The 14,311-nt window shown below is 34.6% G+C and overlaps 1 protein-coding gene across 1 annotated transcript; it reads left to right on the forward strand.

Moving 5' to 3' along the window:
* The first annotated feature begins 937 nt into the window (after positions 1-937).
* LOC132123467 (B-cell receptor CD22-like) lies at positions 938-10,705 on the forward strand. Its single transcript, XM_059534094.1, has 16 exons — positions 938-1,388; positions 1,491-1,907; positions 2,639-2,965; positions 3,072-3,329; positions 3,475-3,741; positions 4,095-4,358; positions 4,461-4,742; positions 4,907-5,170; positions 5,453-5,713; positions 6,528-6,615; positions 6,773-6,881; positions 7,028-7,158; positions 7,230-7,287; positions 7,386-7,492; positions 7,637-7,691; positions 10,326-10,705. Exons 1-16 carry the CDS (start codon positions 1,352-1,354, stop codon positions 10,563-10,565), a joined length of 3,165 nt encoding a protein of 1,054 aa, XP_059390077.1. The 5' UTR covers positions 938-1,351; the 3' UTR covers positions 10,566-10,705.
* The last annotated feature ends 3,606 nt before the right edge of the window (positions 10,706-14,311 follow it).

Below are 14,311 nucleotides of genomic sequence, written 5' to 3' on the forward strand. Positions count from 1 at the left end.
TATTTATCTTTCACTAGGTAAGGAATCTATTGACCCCCCCCCCCCCCCCCCCCCCAAAAAAAAATCTTTCTTCCCATCTCTCTCTATACAGTATGAGTTTATACATACATATGCACACATGTGAGCATGTTTATGTGGTCTATGAGGACACCAATGTAAAATTTATAATAAAATTTATAATGACATGGTTATGACACAGGTATTACAATGAGGAGGTGATTTATGAAGACTTTTTTCAGACATTCTGAAGAACAACAGGCAGCAATTTTCACTTGATTGTGCTGCACATATCAGATGATTATAACAGAGGCAGCTGATATTGATGGAAGAATTTGCAGCTTGACTCACAAACTACAATTCCAGTACATCCTAATCCTAAATACGTCGCCTAGTGTGAGTACATCTCTGATGTAGCAGCAAGTTTGGCACCTCCATTAGGTGTGTGAATGGGTGAATGTGAGGCAAATTGTAAAGCGCTTTGGATGGCCATGTGGTCTGTTGAAAGCGCTATATAAATGCAGTCCATTTACCAGTCCATTAGAGGGGGTTTTATTTTTTTCAATCGTTTAAAACAGAACTAACCACTGTAACAGGAAGTGAGCTTCACGCTTAGAAGACAGAATTAACATATCTCTTTATCTCTACCAGGAATGTGTGCTTTTGCCTATTTCTTTTATGTCTGAAAGTTCAACTATGCAAATATAACAAGTTAGAAATGCACATGGGTGAAGTTCTCCTTTTGTTTCTCGGTTTGAATGTTTTTAAGACGTCCATCGAGAACAACGGATTCGATTTGAAGGTAAAATATTTCTCTTTCTTTCACATTTGGTTGTTGTCAGATTACTATAATAACCTGTTAAAACTGGAAAGCTCATGCATAAAAAGCACTATGATTCAGTTTGAGAGAAAAAATTTTTTGGCATGTGATCGGGTCATTATAGCGTTTGAGAAACATTTAGGGTGTCATCAGCAAATTCTAATAAACGATTAACTGTTTAAGGAATAAAATAGTCAGTTATTACAGCAGTCAGTTATTTAGCTTGATGGAGCAGTAGGCATGAGTCATTTGCTGCTGTAATTGCAGGTTGAATAAAATAAGGTAACAAGTTCAATAAAAAAACAATTAGGTGTATTTAACGATTTGGTGTAATTAACAAACTGCATGTTGTCATGCAAAAATGACATTTTCGGCATGCAAGGATGAACAAAAGGAAGGAGAAACAGACTGACTCATTAACAGCTGTGACCACCAAAAAAAAAAAAAAAAACATATATTCACCCACACACAACGACAAACACCAAATGTGCTGTCCAGAGTATAACTGTATTTATTTCATCAGCAGCAGACAGAATGATGGTTCCTGAAGGGATTTCTCTGCTTCTGTTTGGTGTGTATTGTCTCTATGGTATACTGAATGCTGAATTTTTTTATTGATTGTCCTAATTTATCAATATAAATGAAAGTATCACTGATGTTGTTTTTCCTGCAGTTCTTCTTACGGTCTTCTGCACCGGCTCAAATAAAAAGCTTATAATTGTGCCTGAAAAAACAGAAGAAATTAATGAAGGATCATGTGTGACCATCCCCTGTGCTTACAAAAAAGAAAAGGATGAAACATATACACTGTTGTGGTTTAAAGATCCAGAATATGAGCACAATATTTATATCGGGACTATTGTATATAGTAACACAGAAGAACGTCCCCAGTCACCAGATTACTCCAGCAGAGCTGAATACATCACCAATGCAACATCAATGAAGCAGCAAACACACCAGGATGAAAACTGGATAAAATGTGATTTAAGAATCACCGATCTTCAAAAGACAGACAGTGGGAAATACAAGTTTAGATTTATTTATTCCACGAGTAAGTTCATCAGTGATGCTCTGACTCTCACAGTTACAGGTGAGCAATGATTTGCTGAACAGGATTAATTTGATGTTTTCATAAAGGTTGCTTTCTTATAAAAATTATTTAATTATTTATTAAGTGATTAATGCACACAAACTTATTGTATGACTTCAGAATATTATGCATGAACCCTTGATTTATGTAACTGTTGGAACTATTTAATGTTTTGAAAAACATTCTTCCTTTCTTTTTATGATGAAGTATAGCTTTGATAATAATGAAAGTGTATTTCTTATATGGAAAATGTATAATAGTACAATTAAAAAGGTAATTGCAACTTTATAACACAATTTAAGTTTTTTTCTTTTTTTTTTACAATTCTGAGTTGCAAGATATGAACTTGTAATTCTGGGAAAATAAGTTAACTCACATTTCTGAGAGAAGTCTGAATTATGTGACAAACTGGTGAGAAAAACTGTGTGATATAGTTGTGATATAAGTTGTGATATATAACTCAATTCTGGGAAGAAAAGCCTGGATTGTGAGATATAAACTTGCAATAGTGGGGAAAAAGTCAAACTTTGCCACAGAATAATAGGAAATAAACATGACTGTGACATTTTGACTCACACTTCTGACTTTTTCCTTTCTTTTACAACATTTACAAGTTAATTTCTCACAAATTGTACTTTTCTTCTAAGAACTGTGAGTTTATATCTGATGCCTTTTCTCAGAATTTGTAATTGTGAGATGGATCACCTGTTCTCACTCCATATTCTTTTCAGACAATCCTTGTAAGGTGCACATTGAACAATCAGAACTGACAAATCCACTCCAAGAGTCAGAAGAATTGACTGTTCGCTGTTCCACATCTGGTTCTTGTGATTCTTATCCTGAATGGCTCATCCATACATCAGGACAAAAGCAAGAATGGGTTTCCTCCTTGTCAACTGATATGATCACACTGACCGAAGAGAAAGGAGAAGACAGAAAGGTCACAGAATTAAAGCTCAATGTGACATGGAAAGATGACAAACGCACTCTGTCTTGTCGTCCAGCGAAGAGTGTGGACAGCTGCCAGATCAGGAACTTCACTTTACTGTCTGTGGAATGTGAGTGTGTACATCATGTGTTTATGAACAGACACTGTATATTTACTGTACAGTCACTGACTGAGCATTGTTCACAGCAGCTGTCTTCATCTCTTTTCTTCTCTAGATGCTCCTAAAGACACAAAGGCAACCGTGAGCTCTGAAGATGTAAAGGAGGGAGACTCAGTCACTCTCTCCTGCAGCAGCGCAGGACGCCCTGATGTCAGCTTCTCATGGTTCAAAAAAGAGAAAACAGAAATAGCTCAACAAACTTCTGACTGGACACTAGTTAATGTGAAACCAGAAGACAGTGGAGAATATTACTGTGAAGCTAAAAACAAGCATGGAGCAAAGAAATCAAATAGCATTAAAATTGATGTGACGTGTGAGTATAATGTTTTACATGTATGTAAACAGATACCTTTGAAGAAAGATTATGAAATTTAGTGCTTCATCTGTTAAAATAATTACATTTTACTTTAAAATGTATTAAACATGCATTTTTTGTGCCTGTGCATTACATTTTTTAGATGGTCCACAAGGCGTCACAGTTCATCCTCTGGACAGTGTTAAAGATCCTAAAGAGGGAGACCAACTAAAACTCATGTGTTCAGTCCAGAAAAGTAACCCAACAGTCAATCAGTTTACATGGTACAAAAATTCCCAAGACCTGCATAAAACCGGCGAGACACTCATCATCAGTGAAGTTACTGCAGAGGACAGAGGATCTTACTATTGCCAGGCTTATAATGGGATAAAAACTGTGAAATCAAATGACCTCAGGGTTTCTGTAATGTGTAAGTATTACATTATTTATAGCACTTTATATTATTTATTTGTTCCTTCAAACAAATGTGTTGATGGTTTGTTTGCTCAATATGACATCACACTAAAGTTATGATCAGCTAAAGCGTCAGCTAAATGTAATGTAATGATGATAAAAGTTAACATTACTCATTGTCATTTGGAAAAATTCTGCAGAATAAACTAATTAAAATTTTAAAATGCTTTAAATGTAAAAGCATGTTAGAGGATAAATCACTTCACATAAATAAGTTACAATAATATATTTTTACCAAAACGTGTTAATATTATATTATATTTTACTGAGTGTGACGCTCTTCTAAATGTTTGTTTTATGTTCTCACAGATTCACCAAGAAACATCAAAATCGAGGGCTCGACCTTTGTAAAAGTGGGCTTTCCACTGACTTTGACTTGCTCGGCTGATGCTAACCCTTCGTCACACATGTACACATGGAAGCACAAACCTGGACTGTCTTCTTTCCCGTTATCAATAGAAACTGGACAGTTAAATATTAAGAATGTGACCGTTCAACATGCAGGGCAGTACACATGTGATGTTACCAACACTATTGGCACAAGATCACAAACCATTAAAGTTGATGTGCTTTGTAAGTCTGTTTCGCTCTAAAATCTATATCTTAACTAATCAAAGTTGATGATTTCATGAATAGCCAAATAATTTTTGTCACTTTTTCTTTTGAACTCTTTAGATCCTCCAACTAATCTCAGATTGATCATGAAGGAGGAAGTGAGAGAGTTTGAAGTGATCTCCATTATCTGCTCAGTTCAAAGCTTTCCTGACTCACAGCTCACAGTGACAGGACCTCGGGGTGATCTGAGATCTGTTCAGAAGAATCGAGTGAACAGCACTCCATCTGCAAACATGTTGACTCTCTACTTCAATGTCTCTGAGTCAGATTCAGGGATGTACACATGCAAAGCAGGAAATTCAGAAGGAAATTCTGGAACTGAACAAGAGCTAATTGTGTTGCGTAAGTAATAATCAAAATTTAAATAAGTACAATTATTTAAAAGACATTTGAAGGACTTTTGAGGGGTATGAGATGCTTTAATTTCCTTAAAAGCGACCAAACTGTTAAATAGGATTACTTCAACAAAAATAATTTGGATCTTTTTATATATCATGTGTGTATAGATGCACCTAAATATGTGAGTGTAAGTTCTAAAGGAGAACAGACATCTGGGAGTGAGCTGACCCTTACATGTGAGGCTCACTCCAAACCTGCTCCATCCTCATATGAGTGGAAGAAACGCTTTAATGGGGCGATAAACACAGTCGGACATAAACAGGAACTACAATTTACCTCTCTGAAAATCACTGATTCTGGTCAGTACATCTGTATTGCTCATAATTCCTTTGGGAAAACAGAATCCTCATCTGTAGAGATCAAGGTCAAGTGTGAGTACTCTTTTCTTCTAGTTATGACACACTTCAGCTTTTTGAGGCAAAAATGTTCTTAATTTTTCGAATTTGAGTTTTGTGGCAGATATAAGATAGACCAAAGTTTTTGCTTAGTTTGCCTAGTGAAATGAATGAGTTTGTCAAGATAACTAGGTAATATTACACAGTCCAAAAATATGTTGTTGTCCACGGCTTTCAATTATAACAAAGCACATAATCAATGCTTTCCATCTACTTAACATTATGAGTATTCATGTCTGTTTGCCTGCTTTTCTATAGATGCTCCAAACATGAATATTGTCCATAACATGACAACTTCAACTCAGAGGAATTGGGAGATTCCAGTCTATCTGACCTGCAGTGCAGATGCGAATCCTCCCGTCACTGACTACAAATGGTACAGAGAGGAGGACAACACCACGGTACTATCACACCAGCAGAACTTCACTGTTTGGCAAAAGAGCCCAGGAATGTATTACTGTACAGCAGACAATGCTATCGGAAAATCACAATCCAAAAGCATCAAGTTATTTATCAGCAGTGAGTATGAAATAACACCTCATAAAAATGTATTTACCAAATTACTCAAATTAGAATAAAATGTTAGCTGCGTTTTGCTCTTCTAGAACTTCTTCCGCCAGACTTTAACCACTTCAACTGTCTCTTTGGTGTAACCATAATGACCAAGCGATTTATTTACCTTATATTTTACTGATATCTTTCAGGGTGTAGGATAGTTTTCTGCATATCATTCTATTAAATCTTAATGAAAACCTTTATGAAAGCAAAAAAAATTCCATTATGTTTATACACTTAGGCACGCATCACATACTTGTTTCTCTGAAAAACAATGCAAAAGCCAGTTGTTCTGCTTTGAAATGTGTTATTCCACCCACTGCCAATTTAATCAATAATATTTCAACAGCCCGGGTTGGCAGTTGGTGGAAAGCACAGCATATTGTGGCCATGGAAGCCAGCAAACAAACTGGGTCAGAGATCCTGGATTCTATCTGACCTAAAATGCCTTGTCATCCATCTAAAAAGCTCTATGAACAGAGGCATATTGAAACATTGATATATCAATTCATAAATTTACAGTTGGATAAGGTGTGAGTGTCCAGTGGGCAGCAGAAACAACTTTTTCCAATATTTTGACTTTGGACTGCAATACCTCTATCAACCACTAGCTATTAATATAACAGCTATAAAAAAATACAATTATACAATGCATGTTTAAAGCCAAATACTTCAACATGTTGTACTTCTTGGTTAACTGGGTTAATTCATGAATTTTTAGGTTATATTTAAGTCATAAAGGGTTGAGTCTTAATGTCTTAAAAACCTCTTCATTTAGGTAACTCTCTCACGTTGTTCTGCCAGATCTTCTTACCCATCATTCTCCTGTTGATTCTCATTGTTTTGGCCATCTTTCTGATACGCAGGTGCATTCCTCTTTTTTATCCCAAAGGTTATTTAAGTGAAAAATATCACTAAATAAGCTTGTATCATTTATTAGTTCATCTGTGTAATTAGTAGTTCTATTAGGTATTGAGTTTGAAGTTGGAAGTTATTCCAGTTATTGTGCTTCTTATTTTACAGGACTATCATCAAGGCAAGATCAAATCAGCAAAGTGGAGCAGATAATCCATTGTGCTTTTTTCCAGTATTCCTGTCACGCTCTTCAACAGTGACAAGCTTACTTTTATTGGTCATTTTACTTCTGTTTGTTTCGCAATAGGGCTACTTACAGTTTACTGAAATCACCTTAATATGCATTTTTAAACAATAAAATATTTCTGTTTTCTTAAGAGATAAATCCTGTTTTTTTTTTTTTTGGAATTTTTAAACAATTAGGGATCACGTAATAATACCCAGGAAAATCTGTCAGCGGAAGACATTCCTGATCCAGGTTACGGAAGGGTTGGTCAATCACGTCCGACACCCCATTCCCAAGATCCTACACAAGTCCAAGACCTTGATCCAAGGTAATAGCAGCAGAATTGATGGAGACATCAGCTTTGTGCAATAAAATTAATTAATCTGTTTTTCTCTTAAGGCCGAAATCTAATATCCACACGGTGTACGCTGCTATTAAACTGCCACAGATGAAACCGGTGAGAGAATGTTGTTGTTGGTTTTTTTTGGAACAGGAGGTCATTGAAACATCAATATCACATGTTATGTGATGTTTTTTTTTCTCTTTCTCTAACAGGGAAAACAGTCCCCCAAACAAGAAAAAACTGGATATATGGACAATGACGCAGCTACCCTAAACTATGTCACTCTTGATTTCAAGGGACAAAATGAGCCAGGAAAAAGGTAAAGCGAATAGGGAAAATGAAAATCAGTCAAACATCAGTTAAAGCTTTATACTTATTATGAAATCAGGGGAAAAAGTCAAATTTCCATGATCATTTAAATATATGACTAAAGATGCTTTTAAATGTTTGGTTGTGATTTTAGAGTACCTGAAAGTTCGTCAGTCTACGCTGTGGTGTCAAAGAATAAGCAGACAACGGTAAGCCTTCATCGGAATACGTCCGTATATTAAAAGTAGCGGTTGAAAGAAAAAAAACTTTGTGAATGAAACGCAATCAAAACACAGGTTCAATAGATAAAGTTGTCTATTTATACAGCTGAAAACGTTTAAAAGGAAGAAAAGACGTAGCTACTGTAAGTTAATTATTACAACCCGAATTCCGGAAAAGTTGGGACGTTTTTTAAATTTTAATAAAATGAAAACTAAAGGAATTTCAAATCACATGAGCCAATATTTTATTCACAATAGAACATAGATAACGTAGCAAATGTTTAAACTGAGAAATTTTACACTTTTATCCACTTAATTAGCTCATTTAAAATTTAATGCCTGCTACAGGTCTCAAAAAAGTTGGCACGGGGGCAACAAATGGCTAAAAAAGCCAGCAGTTTTGAAAAGATTCAGCTGGGAGAACATCTAGTGATCAATTAAGTTAATTAATATCAGGTCTGTAACATGATTAGCTATAAAAGCTTTGTCTTGGAGAAGCAGAGTCTCTCAGAAGTAAAGATGGGCAGAGGCTCTCCAATCTGTGAAAGACTGCGTAAAAAAATTGTGGAAAAATGTTCCTCAACGTCAAATTGCAAAGAATTTGCAAATCTCATCATCTACAGTGCATAACATCATCAAAAGACTTGGCCCGTCGTGTCCTGTGGGCCAAGGCTCATTTAAAACGGACTATTTCAAAGTGGAATAGTGTTTTATGGTCAGACGAGTCCAAATTTGACATTCTTGTTGGAAATCACGGACGCCGTGTCCTCCGGGCTAAAGAGGAGGAAGACCTTCCAGCATGTTATCAGCGTTCAGTTCAAAAGCCAGCATCTCTGATGGTATGGGGGTGCATAAGTGCATACGGTATGGGCAGCTTGCATGTTTTGGAAGGCTCTGTGAATGCTGAAAGGTATATAAAGGTTTTAGAGCAACATATGCTTCCCTCCAAACAACGTCTATTTCAGGGAAGGCCTTGTTTATTTCAGCAGGACAATGCAAAACCACATACTGCAGCTATAACAACAGCATGGCTTCGTCGTAGAAGAGTCTGGGTGCTAACCTGGTCTGCCTGCAGTCCAGATCTTTCACCTATAGAGAACATTTGGCGCATCATTAAACGAAAAATACGTCAAAGATGACCACGAACTCTTCAGCAGCTGGAAATCTATATAAGGCAAGAATGGGACCAAATTCCAACAGCAAAACTCCAGCAACTCATATCCTCAATGCCCAGACGTCTTCAAACTGTTTTGAAAAGAAAAGGAGATGCTACACCATGGTAAACATGCCCCGTCCCAACTATTTTGAGACCTGTAGCAGAAATCAAAATTCGGGTAGTAATTTGGTGACATATGTTTATAATTCACGCAATGCATCCTTGAAAATGAAATCCAACACAGCACCCATAATGAAATGACTCTTTTTTGTTATTATCTATGAGTCAAATAAAATATCTTACCTGTTGAGTACCACGAAATAATCATCTCTGGTTGGTTTTAAATCCATTCCAATCTCGGGAGTTCTCATCACCAAATGTTATTCCGGGTTTTATTAGGGACCTTCCCTAATTTTTAGGGAACTCGCTTTCCCTTTTTGCCTTCTCTGCTCTCTTCGAGTTTCTTTGAATTTAAAGCTGCTGATTTCGATCGCTTTCACGGTCCATGATCAATATTTCTCGCTCGTTGTGACAATATGTTCCAGCTTTATGTTGCCCCCACACCATAAGCGCGCCAGAATATCCAGACCTACTTCTCTGTTTACGGATATGACGAGACACATACAGGTGAATTGATTAGGTATGCAATTTGCTGCGAAATCTGACCCGACACGTCTAAAATATATAATATATAATGCTTATTATAGTCTTACTGTAGTAGTTCATGGTAATAGAAAAAAAAAAAACACGATTTGGGCACATTTGGGAACGCAACATTCTTCATTAGAAATGTTTATTAATCTGTTGTTGTTTACAAAGAAGTTTCAGTGTCACATATTCCTTCAGAAATCATTATAATATGCTGATTTGCTGCTCAAGAAACATTTCTCATTATTATAAATGTTAGAAACAGTTTTGTTTACCACTCAAACATTTGTATAAGATTTTAAAAAGAGAGGAATTATTAATTGTATTCATTATGCATGAAAGTGGCAAAAAGTGAGTGAAGACATTTAAAGTGATTTCGATTGAATAAATACATTAACAAATTTAATTAATATATTTGATGAATGCAAATAAATGCTGTACATTAAACTTTATATTCATCATAAAATCCTGAAAAATAATGTGCAGAATCAATTCCACGCAAAATATGAAGTAGCACATTTTTTTTAATTGATAATAATCAGAAATGTTTTATATATATATATATAAACACACACACACACACACACACACACACATACACACATATATATATATATATATATAAACAATTTTTTTTTGTCTCTTGCTGATTGTCTCATGTCAGATGTCATGTCACGTTCAGAATAGTTGTATTCTATTACCATATGTCTTCAGAACAACAATAAATTGTTCACAATAAGGATAAACCAGAAATTATATGGAGCACTTTTACATACAACAACTGTATATTGAGAACATTTGTTTTATTATCTTCCTAGAATTCCCAAACAGAAAATCCAGATTATGAGAATGTTTCTTCTGCATGTGTGCCAAAGCTTCCATTCACAAATATGGACTGGGAATCTGATACCAGTGAAGAAGATGAGGTGAATTACTCCACTGTGTCTTGTCCTGCCAAGCCTGCTGCTAATCAACCCAGACATAATCAGAAGAGCCACCTTAGCAGTTCAAGCTCTGATGAAGAAGACAGAACTGTATATTCAGCCATAAAAGCATAACCACAAGGAATGTCCAACTTAAGTATTAATACCAAGTGTTTTATTCTTAACCTGTATTATACTTATATTTTTATTCTATATAGTGTTATTTTAAAGTTAAAATATATAAATAATGATTCTATAAGAGTGTTTTATATATATATATATATATATATATATATATATAGAGAGAGAGAGAGAGAGAGAGATAGATAGATAGATAGATAGATAGATAGATAGATAGATAGATAGATAGATAGATAGATAGATAGATAGATAGATAGATAGATAGATAGATAGATAGATGGATAGATTTGTTTAAAAAATACTGTTTTATTATGTATCAATGTACCATATATTTGTGTGATCAATTCTTGAATTTTTTTTCTTTACTACTTTGTGAAATGCAGCAATATAGCTTTGTAATTTCATTACAAATTTGTATTTGCCACTGTAAAGCAATTGCTTTTTACTGAATTGTTGGAACAGCCAAGCTGAGAGCATTTGATTGATTTCATAAAACAGTGAATTAAATAAAAATAAAAAAAATAAAATAAAAACAGTCTCCCAGGCTAAGTGATTTCAGGAAGTAATTGTATCACACGTTTGTTATAACATGAGAAGCAAATAATTTTTCACAAATAAAATAATTTAATATGAATAATAATTCATAATATGACTGAATAATTTTTAATAGTCAGGTACAAAAGTAGTAGACAAATGTTTACCAATCAGCTTATTATATATATATATATATATATATATATATATATATATATATATATATATATATATATATATGTACTGTATGTGTGTGTGTGTGTGTGTGTGTGATTCAGAAAGATACTTCAGTGCAGTTGTTTGCTCAACCAACTTGCCCAAAAGATATGAAATTCCAAAGATAAATGCATATAGTATAAAAGTATCTTAAGTATTGCATTGTAACAAGTATTGCATATTGTAACAATATGATGAAACATGGATGAGACAAAATTCGAATAAATTACTCGTATTGCTACAGGCACGGCCCCATAATTTTTTTTCTACCGGTGCCAAGGGGGGCTAGACCAATAAGTGGCAGTGCTTAAAGTAAATGATATTGATGACGTCAGAGTTACTTCATAAAGAATTTTTTTTTTTTTTACCATGCCGTCCTCACTTCACATTCACAATAATATAATAAAGCAGACAGGGGCGTGTTTTCAGATTATTCTTTTTTTTTTCTACTGCAACGTAAAAACAATTATTAATTAAAAAAAATAGCCACTATTGCTGAAAAAGCATATTAAGTGTACGTAGGGGCCTGAAGTGGCCATGGAAAGTTTTGGGAGGATTCCCAGTAAGCAGCTCGACAAACGTTGTTCAGGACACGGAAAGCACAAGTCTCTGTAGTTCATTTTCACTAAGACACACAGAAATATGTTCAAGCCGTGCTCATACAGAGGAAATCCCTATTTGTATCAGGGTGTAATTTGAAAAAGCTTTGTCCGGGTCCACCTCCAAATTCAGATCCCCCCTCCTCATGCACCATTGAAAGATGTTTGTGTCAGGGTTATTATAGTTTTGCATTTTTAACCCCTTCAAGCATGGTGTTCACATTTTTGGACAGTTGATTTAACTCCATAGGGTTATTTTATCATGGTAATTTTCTCCAAACGACTTGAAGGCGGTGTCAGTAGATTGACAACAATATTGTAACAGTGGCTACTACCTTGTATTCCAAATATTCATTGCTTGATAGCGATAGACATGTGCTAAATGTCCCAGGCCTATCTGTGAAAAACTTTTATACAAGGAGGTCAACTGATGTAAAAAAAAAAAAAAATTGTACAGTAAATATGTAAGTATTTTATAAACTAAAATTTAGAGTAAATTGTAGTTTAAATTCACCATAAACCAACTGTCCACGTATGTGGACATCTTGCAATAGTAGAGTCAGATTGTAGAAGTCTTATCTGTAACCTGCTAGTATATCTATTCTATTTTTTCAAATATGTTATGAATTGTCTTATATTGTAACAAAACAGACATTTAACAAATATATCAACATAAATAGTTATTTTAAATGACATATTATAGCATTAAATGGCAAGTTTACACATGCATATGGAGATAAATTAGCATTTTGTCTTCCTAACAGTCACAGCATATATCAAGGAGTCAGTACAGAATAATAGGGAATATCCCAGAGGGACAAGGGTGAAAATATAACTTGTTACAATCAGCAGTGAATGTTTTCCATGATTTGTTCATTTGCTAATAGGTTTAGACTTGTATGTAATCCCTATCATTATGTTATGATGAACACCTGAAATTGAACTGAAATCTTGCAAATTTTGCAAAAATGGCACATAAAGCATGCTGTTACTCACATTGACACTTTTGTCTTGTGTAGCTATCACTGTTATGCCACTATGATGTGTTCCTAAACACTCAATAGTTGAGTTTTCTCCATTCATCTTCAGAAATACTGATGCTGGGCTGCTGTGGCCTTTCTATAATTCACAAAAATATTCAAATTATTACATCATATCACTTTGATAACTACAATGGCTTCAAAATGAATTTGGAAAATTTCTGAATTGCATTAGATAAAAAGTGGCATCTGCAAACAAATATAGTAATAGAGGTTTTCTCAGAATCAACTTCCCTTTCCTGAGCCACTTTTTAAATAGTTTTAACCAACTGGTCATGAGGTCTTTTTTTTGTTTGTGTGCATGTATGAAGTCAGTTCCTCTCATTTCCTGTCATGGCAAAATAAGCAAGGGCTGCCCAATAATGATTAAATCTATATTCCCAAATATTTTGCACAAGAATGTCAATAAACAGATATTAATCATGAAAAAAATATTGCACTTCACACAAGCGTGTGTCTGAGCTTTATTACATTTCAACAATCCTGAGGTTTGCTTGCAGATTTAGTTTCAGTTTGCATTTAGTTTGCATTTTATGTTAAAAACAACTTTGTGTATTATCATAGTCAATTAAAAATATTTTGGGGAAGAAAACTATTTTGATGATCTGTTGGAAAATGTGTTGAATGTGACTGACACGTGGTGTTTCTTCTCTGGCAAATTCATTTAAAAGCCTAAATGTAAGCCTAAAACAAGCAGTGTTGGTTGCTGTAGAGGACTGTCTATGACTGCAATGGAAAGTGAGCAGTTATGAAATGATACTGATGTCATTAACACCTACCACTCATTTTGGTCTATTAATGTGTGGAACAAATGCAAATTCGTTTTGGGTGATAGATGGATTAATATATAAATCGAGGTGCTAAACTGGATGGTAATTTGTAATGCCATATTTATTTATACTTATGTTCTCACAAACATGCTGGCAACTGTTGATAAATGGCAGCAGAGACAACAACATTAATAAAATCAATACACGCTACAGACTCAGACTATGTTTCTGATAGTATGCAATCTACTGTATGTATTTATTTTGAGCATGAAAGTAAAAATATATATATATATTTCCATGCACATTGAGATTATCCATGTGGGCATAATCAGCCTCATAATCATAATGCTTAATGTAATATATCAAGAAAAAATAGGGACTCAGAGGTGTCAATAACTTAGCATTTTAAACCAAATAGGCCTATGTTTTCAACAGTTTAATAAAGTAATGGTATAAATAAATAAAACACTTACTGAGTAACTGAGTAGGATTTTGGTTTGCTGAGGTGCATGGTGGAAAAAACAACAACATATCTGCATTTGTCAAGGCAACTCTTAAGTTAAAGGAATCAGGAAGTAGCA

The sequence above is a fragment of the Carassius carassius genome, chromosome 41 (genome assembly GCF_963082965.1).
Source record: "Carassius carassius chromosome 41, fCarCar2.1, whole genome shotgun sequence".
Classification (NCBI taxonomy): Eukaryota; Metazoa; Chordata; class Actinopteri; order Cypriniformes; family Cyprinidae; genus Carassius; species Carassius carassius.